The following is a 19,497-nucleotide window of genomic DNA, read 5'->3' as shown; positions in this document are numbered from 1 at the left end:
CGTTTCCGAGCACAATTCAAAGTGTCGGTGCTGACCTTTAAAGCGGCCTCGTTCCAGTATACCTGAAGGAGCGTCTCCACAACCCATTGTTCTGCCCAGACACTGAGGTCCAGCTCCAAGGGCCTTCTGGCGGTTCCCTTGCCAAGAGAAGCCAAGTTACAGGGAACCAGGCCATAGCTGCCAAGTTTTCCCTTTTCTCACGAGGAAGCCTATTCAGCATAAGGGAATTTCCCTTTAAAAAAGGGATAACTTGGCAGCTATGAACCAGGCAGAGGGACTTCTTGGTAGTGGCACCTGCCCTGTGGAACGCACTCCTACCAGATGTCAAAGAGAAACACAACTACCAGACTTTTAGGAGACATCTGAGGGCAGCCCTGTTTAGGGAAGCTTTTAATGTTTAATAGATTATTTTATTTTAATGTTTTGTTGGAAGCCGCCCAGAGTGGCTGGGGAAACCCAGCCAGATGGGCGAGGTATTATTATTATTATTATTATTATTATTATTATTATTATTATTATTATCAGTGTGTGTTCTCCATTTTATGGATTGCTGTGTGTTTGGAGAAGTGACTGCTTAGTTGCAGTCACTTGGGACTAACTTCTTTATGGAATAGTTCTAGCTGTTATGTAACCTAAGCCTGCCTTCAGGGATATGTCTGTGAACCTGAATGAATCTGTGAGTAAAGTACTTTTATATTAAGTTTAATCAGATTCTCGTGTCTATTCTTTTTAAGAGGGATTAGAAGGGATCTTACCAGGAATCTTAAGTAATGAAGCTCAGAGAAGCCAGCAACAAGCTAACCGCTGTGTAATTTAAAAGGGGGGGGGTGTTTGGAACTCTGCTAGAATATGGAACTTGCTAGCGCAAGTTAGGAAGGATATGATTAAATAATATATCCTCTCCTGTCTCAGTTTCCTAATTATCAATGCAAACTCTCCCGTCAAATTCTGCAGTTAGCAATGAGAGCAGGTTTGGTTACTTTCCAAAAGTCTAAGCAATTGTCTGTATTTCCCCCAAATATCCTTTTTCTCTCAAACAATAAAAACTGTGAAGAACCAGAGAGAATTGTGCCATTCTATTCAAGTGTTGAAGTTGCTGCGTATTCTCCCTTCTTTGGAGGTTGCCATCTGTCATGGATGCTTTGGCTGAGATTCCTGCATTGCAGGGGGTTGGGCTAAATAACTCTTGGGGTCCCTTCCAAGCCTACAATTCTATGATTGGCTCTCTCCCCACCCATCGCTTCTTCCCATGGCCAGTGGGGGATGCCTGTCTCTGAAACCCTAGCTGTGTCCCCTTCTCCAAAGGGATAATATATCTAGCATTCTGCTCCAGTGCTAGATCCCACACACAGAAAGGCTGGAGGTTGCCATACCAAGGAGAGTTGAGACAGTTGCTGCAACCGAGGTTGGGAGCAAACAGAGGCCTTTTATCCCTCTGGGTCCAGACTAAGTCCTCCAGGTTCTACCCCCATGGGGAGGGACTTCAGAGTCTTAAAGGGTCAACCCTGTGACCTGAAGATACACACACCACCTCCTCCATCCCAGAACCCCCCTTCTAGGGCAATTCCAGGCTGGTGATGGGTAGTGGGAGGCACCTGGTTCTTCAAACTCAAGGGAAGCTGCCTGTGAAGGTCCAGGGCTTGGCCATATATGCCCGGGGGGAGGGGGCGGGTCTGGGAAGTTCTTCCGTTTCTGAAAAGGTGGTTTGATTTGCCTCTAGAGCAGCACTTTTAAGGACAGCTTGCAGGAGCAATAAGTTAAAAAGTTCAGGGGAGCACATTTCTACCTGACGGAATGCTGGGTACCAAAAATGATTATAACTATGGAGTATATTACAGTGGTACCTCGGTTTATGAACACAATTGGTTCCGGAAGTCTGTTCATAAACTGAAGCGTTCATAAACTGAAGCGAACTTTCCCATTGAAAGTAATGGAAAGTGGATTAATCTGTTCCAGACGGTTCGCGGAGTACTTAAACTGAAGCGTTCATAAACTGGAGCGAACTTTCCCATTGAAAGTAATGGAAAGTGGATTAATCCGTTCCAGACGGGTCCGCGGAGTACTCAACCTGAAGCGTACTTAACCCGAAGCATGGGTGTAATTGGTTCCGGAAGTCTGTTCATAAACTGAAGCGAACTTTCCCATTGAAAGTAATGGAAAGTGAATTAATCCATTCCAGACGGGTCCGCGGCGTTCGTAAACCGAAAATTCGTAAACCGAGGTTCCACTGTATTTGCATGTGTGTGTTGGGTCAACTTAGCCCTATCAATTCGTTTGCTGTCAGTGGGTTCTTGTTCTTATCTTGTTGGGCTGTGTACGTACGAAAGAGGAGTCACCCCTGGGTGAAGGCACCCTCTCTTATTTGTCCCTGTGTCAGTTTCAGTCTGTTGGTTAGCTTTTGTAGTACAGCTGTTATCCATATACAGTTTGGTACCAGTGATCCATGTTCATTCCAGACAGATCCCTCTAGTTTCCAGTAGGGTTATAACTTTTTTACAACCTGCTGTTCCTGAAGCTTAGTTAGATAAACTTTTGCCTAAAAACAAAGGAATGAACTGTCATTTCCAAATCTTTTGAAAAAAGGTCACCCCAAAATCCACAAATCGTTTTTGTATATGTAACTGTATAATGCATTTTTAAATAAAATACAGGGGGGGGAATTGAGTTTGCAAATTTTCTAATACTTGCACAAAGTTTTGTACATTTTGTACATCTTATTGCTTAGAATAAATCAAGGTTGCAGTTGGTCTTGGTTTCTGCTTCAAGCACCATAAATTTCCCGCATCAGTTTGGTTGCGTTTTGTGCGCACAGATGGGATCTGGAGGACAGGTGGCTCTCACTTCCAGGGATTTTCCCAAGACAGTTTTTAGGAAGTTTCAGACAGCTGTAAAAGTTCCAAACAGTTCCTTAAATTTTTTTGAAGTGCTTATACTTATGAGTAGTAAGGTTATATATACGGTGATTCCAATTTTTCATTTTGGGGTGACCATTTTTCACAACTGAGAAGAATTAGTCCATTTTTCAGTATTTCTAAGCAAAGGTTCATCACTTTATGATACAGGAAATCGTTCTTGTTTTTTGTTTTTGAAGGGGGGGAAAGTCAAAAAGTTATACAGTGGTACCTCTACTTACGAATTTAATGCGTTCTGAACGCACATCCGTAAGTCGAAAAAAATTGTAAGTCGAATCCCATAGGAATGCATTGGGAGAAAAAATTCGTAAGTCGAAGCAACCCTATCTAAAAATTCGTAAGTAGAAAAAATCCTATCTAAACTGCATCCAAGATGGCGGACGGAGCTCCGTTCGTAAGTAGAAATATTCGTAAGTAGAGTTATTATAAGTAGAGGTACCACTGTAACTCTAGTGTCCTACTACGATGCTCCTGGTGGCTGAGAGTAGAGGCTTATAAAAACCTCACACATACACCATGTAAAAGAACAAAAGTTTACTAACCCCCTCTACTCTCCCTCCCCTTTCCTCTCTTCCCACCTATCTTGTGCCTCAACCTCACACCTTATGCAACATCCTCATTTTGGCCACAGGCATATGTATCCGTTCCCTTCTGAATTTGTAATCCCAAACACAGAATTAGCATTGGCTTTTGTACAACATTCTCTTTATTTCATGCTGAGCATTCCCCCCCTCCATTGGCACAACACCAGAGTCCTTTGATCACTGGAAGCCAGAGCAGACTGAATATATATCTTTATATGCATAGATAGGAACATACACCCTCTGAGTAACGCCACCCATTCAATCCAGGCCCTCCGACAGGAGGACGGCCAACATGGGACAGAATATGGAGGAGAGAGCACAGCAGGGGCCAAGCCAGACTTGATTCCCATCCTCCAGCCTAAGCTTTTGCCCTCTGAGCACGTACAGAGTGGCTTTTCCATGACAGGTGGAGGCAAGCAGGAGGAGGATCAAGGTCCAAAAGGAAACGTTGCAGAAGGCCCTGAGAAGTGGCAAGGATGGTGGGGGCAGGTGAGCTGGAAATAATGCCAAGGTATTTCACATCTGGCAACCAAGGCACCCCTTTAGTTTCTAATAGTACATGGGTAAAGGTAAAGGTAAAGGGACCCCTGACCATTAGGTCCAGTCACAGACGACTCTGGGGTTGCAGCGCTCATCTCGCTTTACTGGCCGAAGGAGCCGGCGTACAGCTTCTGGGTCATGTGGCCAGCATGACAAAGCCACTTCTGGCGAACTAGAACAGCGCACAGAAATGCCGTTTACCTTCCTGCCGGAGCGGTACCTATTTATCTACTTGCACTTTGACGTGTTTTCGAACTGCTAGGTTGGCAGGAGCTGGGACCGAGCAACGGGAGCTCACCCCGTCGCGGGGATTCGAACCGCCAACCTTCTGATCGGCAATCCCTAGGCTCTGTGGTTTAACCCACAGCGCCACCCGCGTCCCTAGTACATGGGTAAAGTAAAGGGACCCCTGACCATTAGGTCCAGTCGTGACCGACTCTGGGGTTGCACGCTCACCTCGCATTATTGGCCGAAGGAGCCGGCGTACAGCTTCCAGGTCATGTGGCCAGCATGACAAAGCTGCTTCTGACGAACCAGAGCAGCACACGGAAATGCCGTTTACCTTCCCGCTGGAGCGGTCCCTATTTATCTACTTGCATTTTGACGTGCTTTCGAACTGCTAGGTTGGCAGGAGCTGGGACCAAGCAACGGGAGCTCACCCCGTCGCGGGGATTCGAACAGCCAACCTTCTGATCGGCAAGCCCTAGGCTCTGTGGTTTAACCCACAGCGCCACCCGCGTCCCTAGTACATGGGTAGGCGAGTCTAAAAAGCCCAGGACACAAATTTCTACAGCCCTCTAGCAGCTATGGTGGTTCCTTAACTAGAAGAGATGTATTTAGTGTGAAATATACTCGAAGTCGAGAGTGAATTTCATGCTCTTTATTCAGCTCATAGTCATCAAGGAGAAGAAGAGAAGACTGGCTCTTTCCCCAAAACCATCTGCTTATATACATTATTTACACAATGGGCCTTGCGTGATTGGCTACTTCAGGGGCTACCTGTGGGCCAATCAGGTTGTGGATTGACTTCTGCCTGCAGCCTGATTGGCTGCTCCTACAGGCCAATCAGGTTGCAGATTCACTTCTGCCAGCCGCCTGATTGGCTGCTCCTGCAGGCCAATGAGGTTGCGGATTCACTTCCACCTGGAGTTGGATTGGGTAGCTCCTGCGGACCAATCAGACTGCTGATTCTGAATCCTATTGTTCTAGGATTCAGCTCAGTACATTACAAGTGTTAACTCTGGAAGTGTTGACTCGATTCTGATCAAACGAAGCCTCCGAGAGCAAAGTATACACCAGCCGCCCGGGGTGGCTGAGGCAACCCAGTCAGATGGGCGGGGTAAAATAAAACTAATAATAATAATAATATTCCAGTTTGCAACATCTGTTTTTTCTCATCTTCACCAGTCTCAAACTCCTCCATTTCCAGGTGAAAATGGAAAATAGATATCAGGCTAGATGAGGAGGAGTGGTGGAAACGGCCACCCTAAGAGGCGCCCAGGGAGGGGGCAGAAGAAGATAGTATGGACCCAGATCCTTGGTGGTGGGAAACAGGAGGAGGAGAAGGAGGAGGAGGAGGAGGAGAAGGAGAAGGAGAAGGAGAAGGAGAAGGAGAAGGAGAAGGAGAAGGAGAAGGAGAAGGAGAAGGAAATATTGGAGGGCAAGGAACAGGGGTGAGCTAGCCGATGTACCAGCCCTGAACAGAGACAGGAGCCGGATGTGATAAGGAGAGTACCAGAGCCAGTTGGTACGATGTCCCTTGAGAGCCTGATAGATCCCCCTCCTTCCCCTAAAACCAGGTGTTTCCTCCATGTCACAGAGCAGAAAACTAGACATCGACAGAAGGGGTCCCTTGGCAGCCGCCGTAGGCAGCAGGACGGGTTGATACGGAGAAAGTGAGCTTCTGGGGAGAGGAGCAGGCACCCTGGGCAGCAACTCAAGCCTCGAGGGAGCACGCTTTATGGATCTCCCTGTGTTTCTGTTTGATACTAATAAATGGACTGATGAAGAAGCTCACTGTCTGCCTGGCTTCTCTCGGCTATTGCCGAGTGTGTTGCTTGACAGCTCCCTCGTCACAGGACCCAGTTGGGGAGGCGTGTCCTCCAAAAGGACAAGCAGAAGCCACCCAGGGTCCACGTCGCCCCGTGTTGTTGGCACAACTTGGCCAGATTTTGAGAACAGGCCAGGAATGCCCTGCCCAAATTTCTCCAGAGGTTGCAGCCTAGCCTGGGCCAGAGGCCTACAAATACCCCTTTGTGGAATGAGGTCCACCCCTCCCAAAATGGGGTCCTTCCCCAAGTCAAGCTGGTCCAGGAGGCTTCTGGCCTCAAGGTGCCCAACCCTTTACACGTTGGTCTCTCTGAGCAGGTGGAAAGAGCTGCTGTCAAAAGCGTTGCAGACACAGAGGTTCTCCTCGGACGCCTCTGATGATGCCATCTCCTCCTTGGCCAACAGGGTCTTCTCCTCGGCTGGGAAGCTGGGCGCCAGAGACTCTGAGCCAAAGGCTTTCTTCTGCAGATCGGGAGAGTTCACTGTATCCTGTGCGGACGGTTGAGAAATGGAAGGAAGCAAATTGAGAAAATATGGATCCAGATTTACACCCAAACAAGATGAAAAGAAAGAAACGATAAAGAAACCATAAATAATGATTTAAGGCGGAAAGGCAAGGGGGCAGAGTAACCTTGCTTGTTTTGCTTCTGCTTTTCTCGTAAGGGTATTGTAAGCAGGAAAAGGAGTATAGCATCTAGATCAAGGGAAGTAATAGTACCACTGTACTCTGCTCTGGTCAGACCTCACCTGGAGTACTGTGTCCAGTTCTGGGCACCACAGTTCAAGAAGGAAACTGGCAAGCTGGAACGTGTCCAGAGGAGGGCAACCAAAATGGTCAAAGGCCTGGAAACAATGCCTTATGAGGAACGGCTTAGGGAGCTGGGTATGTTTAGCCTGGAGAAGAGAAGGTTAAGGGGTGATATGATAGCCATGTTCAAATATATAAAAGGATGTCATATAGAGGAGGGTGAAATGTTGTTTTCTGCTGCTCCAGAGAAGCGGACACGGAGCAATGGATTCAAACTACAAGAAAGAAGATTCCACCTAAACATTAGGAATAACTTCCTGACAGTAAGAGCTGTTTGGCAGTGGAATTTGCTGCCAAGGAGTGTGGTGGAGTCTCCTTCTTTGGAGGACTTTAAGCAGAGGCTTGACAGGCATATGTCAGGAATGCTTTGTCAGGGGTTGGACTGGATGGCCCTTGTTGTCTCTTCCAACTCTACGATTCTATGATTCTATGGTTCTATGAATTGATCAATAGAGATCCCTAGCTGGCAGGACCAGTGGGCAGGGTTGGTGGGAACTGTAGTCCAAAAACAGCTGAAGGCCCAGATTCAGGTAATGCTGCTCTAGTGGCAGAGAGTTCCACAGGACTGGAACAATGACACTAAAGGCTGCTGTCAGAGGAGCCTCTCCAAAGTGGGGAACAGCCAGCAAAGTTCCTGCAGTTGGAGGTGAGTGCGATGATCAAGCTGGAATATGAGGGTTCAGGTGGCCCCTGTTCTCTACACTGAGTGATGGCAGCTCCATTAAGGGGGTCCGGCACACTGTCCACTGCCCACCATTATCAGAGTGCCCAATTTCCCCGCTGTCCCACCTTGGTGAAAGGTTTCTTCAGCCCCTCTGGGGAGACCATGGCAGTCTGCTTCATGACGTCCCACCAGAGCACGCCTGGCTTCTTTGAGCTCCTTTTCTCAGGCCCTGCAAAAAAAACCCAGAACCACGAGGGAGAGAGAATTTGCACACTTTTTAAAGGCAATGAAACATGAAGTGATGGAATCAACTTCCAAAATGGAATTATTCTGTGGAATATTTGAAAAAAAAAACCCAAAAACACAACAGCACATCATGGTTATTTCAAAATGTATGCGGGATTTGAACGATAGCAACAAATGAGAATTTGTCGTTTAAAAATTTGGAACTGATGTATAGAATGGATAAAATATCAGTACTGTAATACAGTGGTGCCTCGCTTAACGAATGCCCTGCTTAACGAAATTTCCGCTTAACGAAAGGTTTTTCCGAGTGGAGGTTGCCTCGATAGACGAATTCGTTTTACGAAAGATTCATCTAGCGAATCGCGGTTTCCCATAGGAATGCATTGAAATTCAATTAATGTGTTCCTATGGGGGGGGGAAATCAATGCATTCCTATGGGATTCGCTAGACGAATTTTTCGTTATAATAAAAGACCCGTGGAACGAATTAAATTCGTCTAGCGAGACACCACTGTATAGCAGCTTTATAAGGGAATAAAAGAACGCCTTGGAATGTGTCAACAGATATGAGAGGTTCTTTCTGATTGCATTTAAAAGAATTGGTTAAAATGGAAAATTCAATAAAAATATTATTTACCGGTTAGGCAGCTGGCTAGAACCCCGATTAAAACTGTGGTGAGTGTTCCCAAGGCACCGTAGTAGAGGTAGGAAATGGCGTAGAAGTCATCCGCAATGGCCGACCTGCAAAGGAAGCGAGATGTTGAGATCCACAGGAAGGGGAATAAATGCGTTCTGGCTCCTAGAACATGCTGGCAATCTGGGAGGAGTACAGAGGAGAGTGACCAGGATGATCAAGGCATAGCTGCCAAGTCTCCCGTTTTCCCCGGCAAACCCCCGTTTTTTGCAGCTGTCCCCAGCCGAAAAAACAGATTTTTTTTGTTTCCCCCCGGTTTATTCTGGCGCGACGGCCATTTTGGAACTGGGCGAAGCATGCTCAGAAGCGACTTTTGATGCTGCTCTGCCCAGTTCCAAAATGGCTGCAGTGCGACTGGTGCGGCAGCCATTTTGGAACTGGGCACAGCAGCATCAAAAGTCACTTCTGAGCATGCTCCGCCCAGTTCCAAAATGGCCACGACGCTACTTCCGGTATGCTAATTTCGGTCCGGTCCCTTATTTTTCCGAGAGGAACTTGGCAGGTATGGATCAAGGGTCTGGAAACCAGGCCTGATGAGGAATGGTTGAGGGAGTCGGGTATGTTTAGCCTGGAAAAGAGGAGACTGAGAGCAGACAGGAAAGCCATCTTCAAATAACTTAAGGGGTGTCGCAGGGAAGATGGGGCAAGCTTGCTTTTTCCTGCTCTGGAGGGTAGGACTCGAACCCATGGCTTCAAGTTACAAGAAAGGAGATTCTGACTAAACATCAGGGAAAACTTTCTGACAGTGAGAGTTGTTCAATGGAGAAGGGACTCCTGGGGGTGGGGTGGGCACAGCGACCCAGAAACCTCCTTGGAGATTTTTAAGCAGAGGCGGGGGGGCATGTCTCATGGATGCTTTAACTAAAATTCGTGCATTGCAGGGGGTTGGAGCAGAGGACCCTCAAGGTCCCTTCCAACTCCACCAAGACCCCGACATCCTTTTCACATGTCCTGCTAGTCAGTCAGGTGTCCCCCATCCTATATTTGTGCATCTGGCTCTTCCTGCCTAAGTGCAGAACCTGACATTTGTCCCTGCTTGTCCCTTTAGGGTCATCTGGTTGGGCCCTGAGAGAAGAGGATGCTGGGGTCAATGGGCCCCTTTCGGCCTGGTCCAGCCATCAGATTCCTCTCATGTTCTCATGGAACCTCCAGCTCTGGAGACAGACAATTCGTAGGGTTTTTTTGAGTGTGTGTGGGGGGTGGCCACTGTGAGGACCAAATCGGCTCCCTTTGGCCTGATCCAGTAAGATCTTCTTATGCTTGTTATGAACCTTCAGCAATACCTTGTAAGCACATTGAATAACACCAAAGTGCATTGAGGCACACTGTAGAATGTCCTGGGTTCTTACAGGCACTGCTGTTCGGCAGTGGAATTTGCTGCCAAGGAGTGTGGTGGAGTCTCCTTCTTTGGAGGTCTTTAAGCAGAGGCTTGACAGGCATATGTCAAGAATGCTTTGATGGTGTTTCCTGCTCGGCAGGGGGTTGGACTGGAAGGCCCTTGTGGTCCCTTCCAACTCTATGATTCTATGATTCTAAATGATGTTGCCCCATTAATGAATTCTACTGAATCCTCCTGAATTCTACTCTGGGCAAAGAAATGTTGCTTTGCTGTGTTTTCCTTTAGTATTATAATAATCTTATTACAGTGGTACCTCGCAAGGCGAATTTAATTCGTTCCACGGGTCAATTCGTTTTGCGAAAATTTCATCTTGCGAATCGCAGTTTCCCACAGGAATGCATTGAAACTTAATCAATGCGTTCCTATGGGTCCGGGGGACTGGCGGCAGCCGCAGGGCTTCCTCGGGGAAGGCAGGCGGACGGGCGGCAAGCAGCACTCAGTGAGCTTCAGCTCCGGGGCTGTTGTCGCCTGCCTGCCTTCCCCGAGCTTCGCTTTGGTTCGCGCTGACAGCTGTAGCGGGAAGAAGGCAAAGAAGATCAGCTGTTCTGCGGCTTCGTCTTGCGAAGTGCGGCCATAGAAGGCTTCGTCTTGTGAGACGCCTCGCGCAACACAAAACCCTTTTGTCTTGCGATATTTTCGTTGTGCGAGGCATTCGTCTAGCGGGGTACCACTGTGCTTATACCCCACTCATCTGGCTGGGCTGCCCCAGCCACTTATTTGAATTTGCACCAGAGATCAACAGCCATCTCACCTGTCTGCAACTTCCGTGATGTTCCGGGGTGGCAGCGGACCGAGCATGATGGTGGCATTAGCTCCCTCGGAGGCATTGTAGAGCGGGCACAAGTCTCCGTAGGATGGGAGCACCCCCATGGTGGCAGCACTGGGTGGGTAGAGGGTGCCCCCCACGGCCACCCAGAAAGAGAGGGCAAATCCCACAAGAAGCCCGGTCAAAACCCCCTGGGAAGGAAGGAGAGGTTGGGTTTTATGCTGCTGTTGAGCTGAAAGTCCCGTCCCCCCCCCCCCCGGAATTTTTCCATAGGAAGGGAGATTCCCCACAGGCATCCAGTTGGCCACTGTGAGAAGAGGATGCTGGGATACATGGGCACCCTTTGATGTCCTTATGGAGCCTCCAAGTCCAGGGGCAGTCTATCTAGATTCCTGCATTGTTAGGGGTATTTTTATGTTCTTTTGTCCCAATCCTACTGCTTTGTTGCACCCTTCTTCCAACACCCTTTCATGACTTGAAGGCACCCAAAAGCATCCTCTCGGGTCCTCTTTGGGACTTACCACGGTGTTGCAAGCTGGGATAAACATCCCCAGGATGAAGGCTCCCAGAAGGGGCCCACTGATAACGCCCATGACGGTGAACGAGCCCTGTGCAGAAACACAAAGCGGGGCAGAGAAGGACAGGGTAAGCATGTTGTTGTTACGAGGTTGTCAAGCTGGAAGGTTACAGGTAGGTAGCCGTGTTGGTCTGAGTCAAAGCAAAATAGAAAAAATTTCCTTCAGTAGCACCTTAAAGACCAACTAAGTTTTTATTTTGGTATGAGCTTTCGTGTGCATGCACACTTCTTCAGATACTATCTGCAAGGCAGGTTGTTACACTGTCCTAAAACTGCCTCCGGTCAAATCCGCCTTTTAAAGTTGGTGGCCTCCACTGCCTCCTGTGGCAGGGAGTTCTGCAGATTAACTCTGTGAAGAATGACTTTCTCTTAGCTGTCTTAAACCCTCTGTTGGCTGTCTGAGAGTTTCATGTCACGAGAGGAGGAGGAACACTTTTCTCCGTCCACTTTCTCCCCACCATGCACAATTGTGCAAACCTCTATCGTGTCACCTCTAAGACACGGGTAACAGCTGCAATCTGAAAGTACCAATCAGCTCCCAGATATGCAGATATGCAGCTCGAGTTGTTAGCATATGAGATACAATGCAGAAACCGATAAGCCGTGTGTGCACACATCTGTGAACGCAAACTTTTCCTGGTTGCTACAAAGGCGGGTGGAGTGGCCTCCTTGTTGAAACAAGACGAGACAATAATGAGCCGAGCGTGAGAATCAACTTCCTACATCATAAAAAACCAGCCACCAACACACATGACTGGAAGGGAGAGGCCTGGCTGCCAGCTTCAGTGCCTCGGCGGCTTCCAGGCTGGACTACTGCAATGCGCCACATGTGGGGCTGCCCCTTGGAGACTGTTGGCAAGAACGCATATCAGCCTGCATTGGTCCTCAGCACATTCCCAGGGCCTGATGCAAAGGGCTGAATTTGTCCTTTTAAAAGCCTCGCAGCCTACCCTCTCAAGCTCGATGAGAAACTGCTACACCAAGCAGCGTAGTTAAGCTGGAACGTGTGGTTAAGTTATAGAACTCCCTGCCACAAGAGCCCAATGACTTGGAGGACTTCGAAAGAGGATGGGGCAAATTCATGGAGGAGGGGGAGGCTATCGGTGGCTACTAGACTCTACAGCTACATATAAAAAGAAGGGTTAGGGGAACTCCCTGCAACAGGAATCATAAAAGGACCTCCTTCTGGGTTTCCTTTGGGGGCACCTGTGAGAACAGGGTGCTGGATGAGATGGGCCTGATCCAGCAGCCAAGCTCTTCTTAAGGAGGACAACTGTGACAGCAGAACCTCCATGCCCAAGAGCAGTCTACCTCTGAATACTAGATGATAGGGAAGCAACAGCTGTGCTCAGATCCTGCTTGTGGGTTTCCCTTGCAACTTGGCCACTGTGAGAACAGGAGGCTGGACTAGATGGGCCCCCTTTGGCCTCAGCCAGCCAGCCAAACTCTTATGATCTTCTTATGGAACCTCCTGATCCAGAGGCAGTCTATCTCAATTCCCAGGTTCTTAAGGACATTTGGCCGATGTGAGTGCAGGATGCTGAACTAGGCGGGGGGGGGGGGGCTTTGGCCTCATCAAGCAGCCTTTTCTTGGGTTCTTAAGCAGTTTGGCTCCCTGAAGAAGACGGTAGAAAAGCGTGGCCTGCAAAAAAAACCTGTTGCTATCTCAAATGCAGATTGTGCTTTCAGGAAAAAACACATGAGCCAAATCCTTGTAGAAGAAAGAGAAGAAATTGAGGGAGGGGTCATAAGGGGAGACAGTTACCGAGCCAGATGGGCAGTGTATAAATAGTAATAATAATAATATAATATAATTATTATTACCTGCAACACCCCGCCTCCCAGTAACGAAGACAGCGCTGCGACGGTGATGCATGATGTCCCATAGATCAGTGCTGGAAATGTTAAGAATAAAAGCACAATTTCCATTATTATTATTATTATTATTATTATTATTATTGCTAATTTTTCTCATTGGCCATTTTAGTGCTTTGGCCCTTCTGGAGACTGCTTGTTTGTTTGTTTACAATCAAGCAGTGTACAAATTTTATGAAATGAACAAATCCTCAGGAGTAGATCTGTTGAAAACAATTGGCTTAGGATGGTAGAATCGTAGAGCTGGAAGGGGCCCGATGGTCATCTAGCCCAACCCCCTGCACTGCAGGAATCTTTTTACCCAACATAGGGCTCGAACCCATGACTCTGAGATTAAGACTCTGAGATTAAGAGTCTCCTGCTCTCCTGACTGAACTATGCTTGTTTCAAAGGGGTCTCCTTGGATGGGCAGCCCAGCCCCCCCCCCCCACGCTTTGGAGGATGCCCCCTCCACCCTTCACTCACAGAGCCCTTTGGAGATGAGGGTCAGCTTCCGTGGGGAGAGGTTGGGCAAGTTTGGCTTGATCAGGTCCTCCACGGTGACGGCGGCCATGGCGTTGATGCTGGTGGATGCCGTGCTGCAGAGGGAAGGAAGAAGGGGCAGCTGCTACAATGATGTGTCACAGAGGACAAAGCCATCAACAGCCTGAATTAGCTAGGAAGGAGCCTCCAGCTTCAAGAGCAGTCTATCATCAAATGCACCGGGGAAGCAATTCCAAGAGCTCACGTCATGCTTTTCTGGCAGTGCTTTTTCTTCAGCCGGAGAATGCCAGAGTGCGGTTCCAGCACCTCCCAGGTGGGTGCCATTGCGGGCCGACTCTTGTGGAACCTCCAGGGCCAGAGGCTGTCTATCTGGATCCCTGGGTTCTTTGGGGTAATTTGGCCCCTCCAGGGATGAAATGCAGAACTAGATTATCCTTTGGCCTGATCCTGAAGGCTATCTGAAGGACTATATCGTCCCATAAGGCGGGAGAAGAGCTTTTTGGTGGTGGCTCCTCCCAGACAACCTTGGAACTCCCTGCCTAGAGAAGCTAAATTGGATCCCTCCTTGCTGACCTTCTGCTGGCAAGTGAATCCTGTTCTATTTCAATAGGTCTTTTTTAAAAAAAGGAAGCGGTTTTTAAGAGTGCTGTGCTGTTTTTATTACGTGTCTTTTAATAGATCTTTTTCATATTAGAATCATATTAGAATAGATCAGGCATCCCCAAACTGCGGCCCTCCAGATGTTTTGGCCTACAACTCCCATGATCCCTAGCTAACAGGACCAGTGGTTCGGGAAGATGGGAATTGTAGTCCAAAACATCTGGAGGGCCAAAGTTTGGGGATGCCTGGAATAGATCCTTTTCATATTAGAATCTGTAGTGTTGGAAGGGACCCCGATGATCATCTAGTCCAACCCCCTGCAATGTTGAAATTTTGTTTTAATTCTATTAAATTCATGATTATTTTTATATGTTCCTCGCTTTTTGCATTCCATCTGCAGCATTTTAATTTGCGTAAACCAACACCAGTCCCATTCTAAAAGAAGGCGGGATATAAATAAGAGATGTGTGATGCGTCTATTTCTGGTGTTCCTAGCACACGGGGCCAACCCTATTGATGCCCCTAGAGATCCTCAGGCTGAGCCCAAGACATGTTGCCACTGCCATTCTGTGTACAAAACCTAACCCAGGCTGGCTGTTGAATTTCAGGTCAGCATCCTGCGCTGAACCAGAGTGCTCATGGAAATACTCAGAATATCAGAAATGAAAATGCAAATATTTAAAGGCTCAAATAATTAAACAAATGAGGAAAAAGAGAAACAAACCATGAAAGGAGTTACATATGGTAACCCACAATTGTTACATAGCAGTGGCTGAGACGTAAAAGGGGAGGGGAGGGGAAGGGATAGGAGGGAGGGATGGGGGGGAATATATCGGGGATTTAAGTGTATTGAAATAATCACAAATGTCGTTTTATTTACATCTATGCTTTATTTCTGTAATCTGTAAAAAATTCAATAAAGCTTTGGTTTTTTAAAAATAAAAAATAAAAAAAGAAAGAAATGGAAATGCTCACTGAGAAACCACAATCTCCCTCCAGGTAGAGCTGGGAACTTTCGGGGCACCATACTCCACCCCAGAAGCAGATGCAATAAAAGAAATTTTGTTGCCTTCCCTAGAGCTTCTAATATTGGATAGCTTTAGCTATACTCAGGAATCAAAATTTTGTGTCTCCTTTGTAGGAAATGTATTTATTTTTTTTGAGGGGGGGTGCATTCTGCATGGGGCGAAGAAGGGGTCTCTTCCATACTCACCTCAGAGTCCCACTGTATGCACAAGCCAGGAAAAGTCCAGGTACCCCGGGGTATTTCTCAAAGATATCCAAGACCAAATAAGGCATGTACTGAGAGAAAAGGAGAGAAAGTGTCAATCAGGAGATGGTGTTGGACTTCCGGAGAACTAGCCCCGCTGTACATCGGGGAGGGTTGTGTGGAGAGAGTTTTTTCCTTTAAATTCCTAGGAGTTTATCTCGATGAAGACCTTACTTGGAAAATCAATACAACCCAGGTGGTTAAGAAATCCCAACAGAGACTCCATTTCCTTAGAGTACTGAGAAAGAACGATGTCAATCAACATTCAATTATCTCCTTCTACCAGTCCACAATAGAAAGCGCCCTTTCATACTGCATCACAATGTGGTACGCTGGCTTGACATCAATGGAGAGGAAATGCCTACAGAAGGTGGTGAATATAGCACAGGCATCCCCAAACTTCGGCCCTCCAGATGTTTTGGACTACAATTCCCATCATCCCTGACCACTGGTCCTGTTAGCTAGGGATCATGGGAGTTGTAGGCCAAAAATCTGGAGGGCCGCAGTTTGGGGATGAGCTCCCGTTGCTTGGTCCCAGCTCCTGCCAACCTAGCAGTTCGAAAGCACATCAAAAGTGCAAGTAGATAAATAGGGACCGCTCCGGCGGGAAGGTAAACGGCGTTTCCATGTGCTGCTCTGGTTTGCCAGAAGCGGCTTTGTCATGCTGGCCACATGACCTGGAAGCTATACGCTGGCTCCCTCGGCCAATAATGCGAGATGAGCGTGCAACCCCCGAGTCGGTCACGACTGGACCTAATGGTCAGGGATCCCTTTACCTTTACTTTAATATAACACAAGATATTATGGGCTGTCCCAGGAATCCTCTGGATGACATCGTGGAAGACCATTGCCTCAGGAGAGTGAGGAAAATTCTCAGGGATGATTCACACTTTTTTGATCTCCTGCCCTCGGGCAGAAGATATACGGTAGAAGTATGATTAGTCACACCAACAGGGTAAAGAACATCTTCTATCCATGGGCTGTTAGACTGCTGAATGAAAATATAACAACAGGGAACTGACTTTCGTGTTTGGTGGGTGTGCGTCAGTAAACGAGGGGAATTAAGACTAAGAGAGATGGGGGTGTGCTTGTGTAATCTCACTGTATACAAGTTGTACAAGTGAGAATAAAGTATTTCAATTTCAATTTCAATTCTGTTTCAGAGGCAGCGGGAGGGCAGGGAGAGATGGCCATGATTTGAAGCGGGCCACAAGATGCACATAGAATGGTGGAGTTGAAAGGGATCCTGAGAGTCGCCCAGTCCAACCCCATGCAATGCAGGAATTGTTAACAGGGAGAATGATAGAATCGTAAAGTTGGAAGAGTTCCACGATTCTATGGGGTCCCCCCCCCAGGTGACTAATAAATTTATTAAATTAAACAAGCAGACCTCAGTAATTACCACCCCATCTGCTTTTTTTCTCATTTCTCCCATGTGTATTCTACCTCCCGTAATATTTTTGCACGACTGCATCACAAGAACTTCTCTGTTTGGGGTTGTTTGTTTGCTTGTCCGACCCTTTGTTCTTTCCTACGGTACTACAAGCAGTTTGCTTTGGCTTTCCAAGCCCTCTCCAAGCCCCAGAGCCACCCCCCCCCCTGCGAGGCAGAGGGGTACCTGGTCAGGTGCAGAGATATATCCGGCCAAAAGGGGGTCGCAGTCCTTGTAGAGGGTGAACATGACAATCCCGCAGCCCACAGCGCTGGAGACGATGAAGAAAAGGCCCACCTGGTTGACAAGGAGAGCTCTGGGAAGAGAAAAGAGGGGAAGCAGAGAGGACAAAAATGAAATGTGAACCAAGGACAGGGAGAGCAGGGGAAATTAAGCAATTAAGGATCTTACAAAGGTCTGGATGAGGGATGGGGAGCCCAGAAGGTGGCTCAGTTGGTCAGAGTGTGGTGCCAAGGTAGAATTGTAGAATGATAGAATTGTCAAGTTGGAAGGGACCCTGGGGGTCATCTAGTCCAACCCCCTGCAAGGCAGGAATCTTCTGCACAATGCATGGCTCGAACCCATGACCTCGAGATTAAGAGTCCCATGTTCTGATGACTGAGCTATCTTTTCAGTTCATGGGTTCAATCCCCGTATGAACCAGCTGCATACTTCTGCACTGAAGGGGGTTGGGCTAGATGACCCTTGGGGGTACTTTCCAACTCTACAATTCTGCTTCTGCTGAATCAGGGCAATGGCCCCTTCTAGTCCAGTGTCCTGTTTTCACAGTGGTCAACCAGGTGCCTCAAAGAGGAGCAGGATTTGAACACAAGAGCCCTCTCTCCCCTCCTGTGGTTTCTAGCAACTGACATTTGGAGGCATTCGCCCACCTCCCACGGCCATTGTGGGGGTTAAATGAGGAGAACCAGGCACACTACCTTGAGCTCCTTGGAGAAAAAGCTGTGATATAAATGCCCTGATTGAATTAAAAACGGTGAGGTCTGGCACCTTGCCTGGTCTATGCAGGAAAGCTCTGGATCTCCCAATCTATTGCAGCCAACCTTTTTATCAGACCAGCACAGCTGCTCTGTGGACCCGCCCAGCCAGGTGCTGATAGCTTTGTGGGGCTGCGAGATTGGCACCTGGGTGGGGTGGCCAAAAGGGTGCCCCCAGGTTATCGAGCCTCCCCAGAAAATAGCTTGAGTCTATAGACTCAAGGACACTGAGTAATACAACTACCTGGCAGGCGCCCGGGATCTGCCATGTGGATCTCAGAAGCCTTGGCCAGAGAAAACAGCCAACAGCTTCCAAGTAAATACAGTAGGACACAAAAATGCAGCCCTTTTGGGGTGGGAAGTCTATGTTTAGCCCCAGCGTGAAAAGTCACCTCGGATTATTCCTGATTAAGGGCTATGTGGGAGCCTTTACAATGCCAACTTATATGTCAAATTTAGTAAAGGTAAAGGTAAAGGGACCCCTGACCATTAGGTCCAGTCGTGACAGACTCTGGGGTTGCGCGCTCATCTCGCATTATTGGCCGAGGGAGCCGGCGTATAGCTTCCAGGTCATGTGGCCAGCATGACAAAGCCGCTTCTGGCAAACCAGAGCAGCACATGGAAACGCCGTTTACCTTCCCGCTGTAGCGGTTCCTATTTATCTACTTGCATTTTGACGTGCTTTCGAACTGCTAGGTTGGCAGGAGCTGGGACCGAGCAACGGGAGCTCACCCCGTCACAGGGATTCGAACCGCCGACCTTCTGATCAGCAAGCCCTAGGCTCAGTGGTTTAACCACAGCGCCACCTGGGTCAAATTTATCCATCCCCAAATATAGGAAAGCTTTTATGCTAACCAGATTTAATGTTCTACCTTCCCTACTCCTCAAAGGTAGAAATAATAAGATCCCTGTTTGTTGTTGATTAGTCGTTTAGTCGTGTCCGACTCTTTGTGACCCCATGGACCAGAGCACGCCAGGCACTCCTGTCTTCCACTGCCTCCCGCTGTTTGGTCAGACTCATGTTCGTAGCTTCGAGAACACTGTCCAACCATCTCATCCTCTGTCGTCCCCTTCTCCTAGTGCCCTCCATCTTTCCCAACATCAGGGTCTTTTCCAGGGAGTCTTCTCTTCTCATGAGGTGGCCAAAGTATTGGAGCCTCAGCTTCACGATCTGTCCTTCCAGTGAGCACTCAGGGCCGATTTCCTTCCGAATGGATAGGTTTGATCTTCTTGCAGTCCATGGGACTCTCAAGAGTCTCCTCCAGCACCATAATTCAAAAGCATCCATTCTTCGGCGATCAGCCTTCTTTATGGTCCAGCTCTCACTTCCATACATCACTACTGGGAAAACCATAGCTTTAACTATACGGACCTTTGTCGGCAAGGTAATGTCTCTGCTTTTTAAGATGCTGTCTAGGTTTGGCATTGCTTTTCTCCCAAGAAGCAGGCGTCTTTTAATTTCGTGACTGCTGTCACCATCTGCAGTGATCAAGGAGCCCAAGAAAGTAAAATCTCTCACTGCCTCCATTTCTTCCCCTTCTATTTGCCAGGAGGTGATGGGACCAGTGGCCATGATCTTGGTTTTTTTGATGTTGAGCTTCAGA

General features: G+C 47.9%; 1 protein-coding gene across 1 annotated transcript in view; it reads right to left on the bottom strand.

Moving 5' to 3' along the window:
- Positions 1-5,033: 5,033 nt before the first annotated feature.
- Positions 5,034-19,497, bottom strand: part of SLC5A5 (solute carrier family 5 member 5) — a 31,751-nt gene continuing 17,287 nt past the window's right edge. The window contains exons 7-15 of the mRNA XM_060275431.2: positions 17,085-17,214; positions 15,410-15,498; positions 13,579-13,691; positions 13,063-13,133; positions 11,183-11,269; positions 10,647-10,852; positions 8,440-8,543; positions 7,683-7,786; positions 5,034-6,574 (exon numbers count right to left, since the gene is read on the bottom strand). Of these exons, the coding sequence (XP_060131414.2) occupies positions 6,380-6,574; positions 7,683-7,786; positions 8,440-8,543; positions 10,647-10,852; positions 11,183-11,269; positions 13,063-13,133; positions 13,579-13,691; positions 15,410-15,498; positions 17,085-17,214 (1,099 nt within the window). The 3' untranslated portion in view covers positions 5,034-6,379. The remainder of the gene's footprint in view (positions 6,575-7,682; positions 7,787-8,439; positions 8,544-10,646; positions 10,853-11,182; positions 11,270-13,062; positions 13,134-13,578; positions 13,692-15,409; positions 15,499-17,084; positions 17,215-19,497) is intronic.

This window comes from Zootoca vivipara, chromosome 6 (assembly GCF_965207765.1).
Source record: "Zootoca vivipara chromosome 6, rZooViv2.hap1.1, whole genome shotgun sequence".
In the NCBI taxonomy this organism is placed as follows: domain Eukaryota; kingdom Metazoa; phylum Chordata; class Lepidosauria; order Squamata; family Lacertidae; genus Zootoca; species Zootoca vivipara.
Note: the sequence above shows the minus strand (reverse complement) of the source record. Positions and strands in the feature narration are given on the sequence as shown.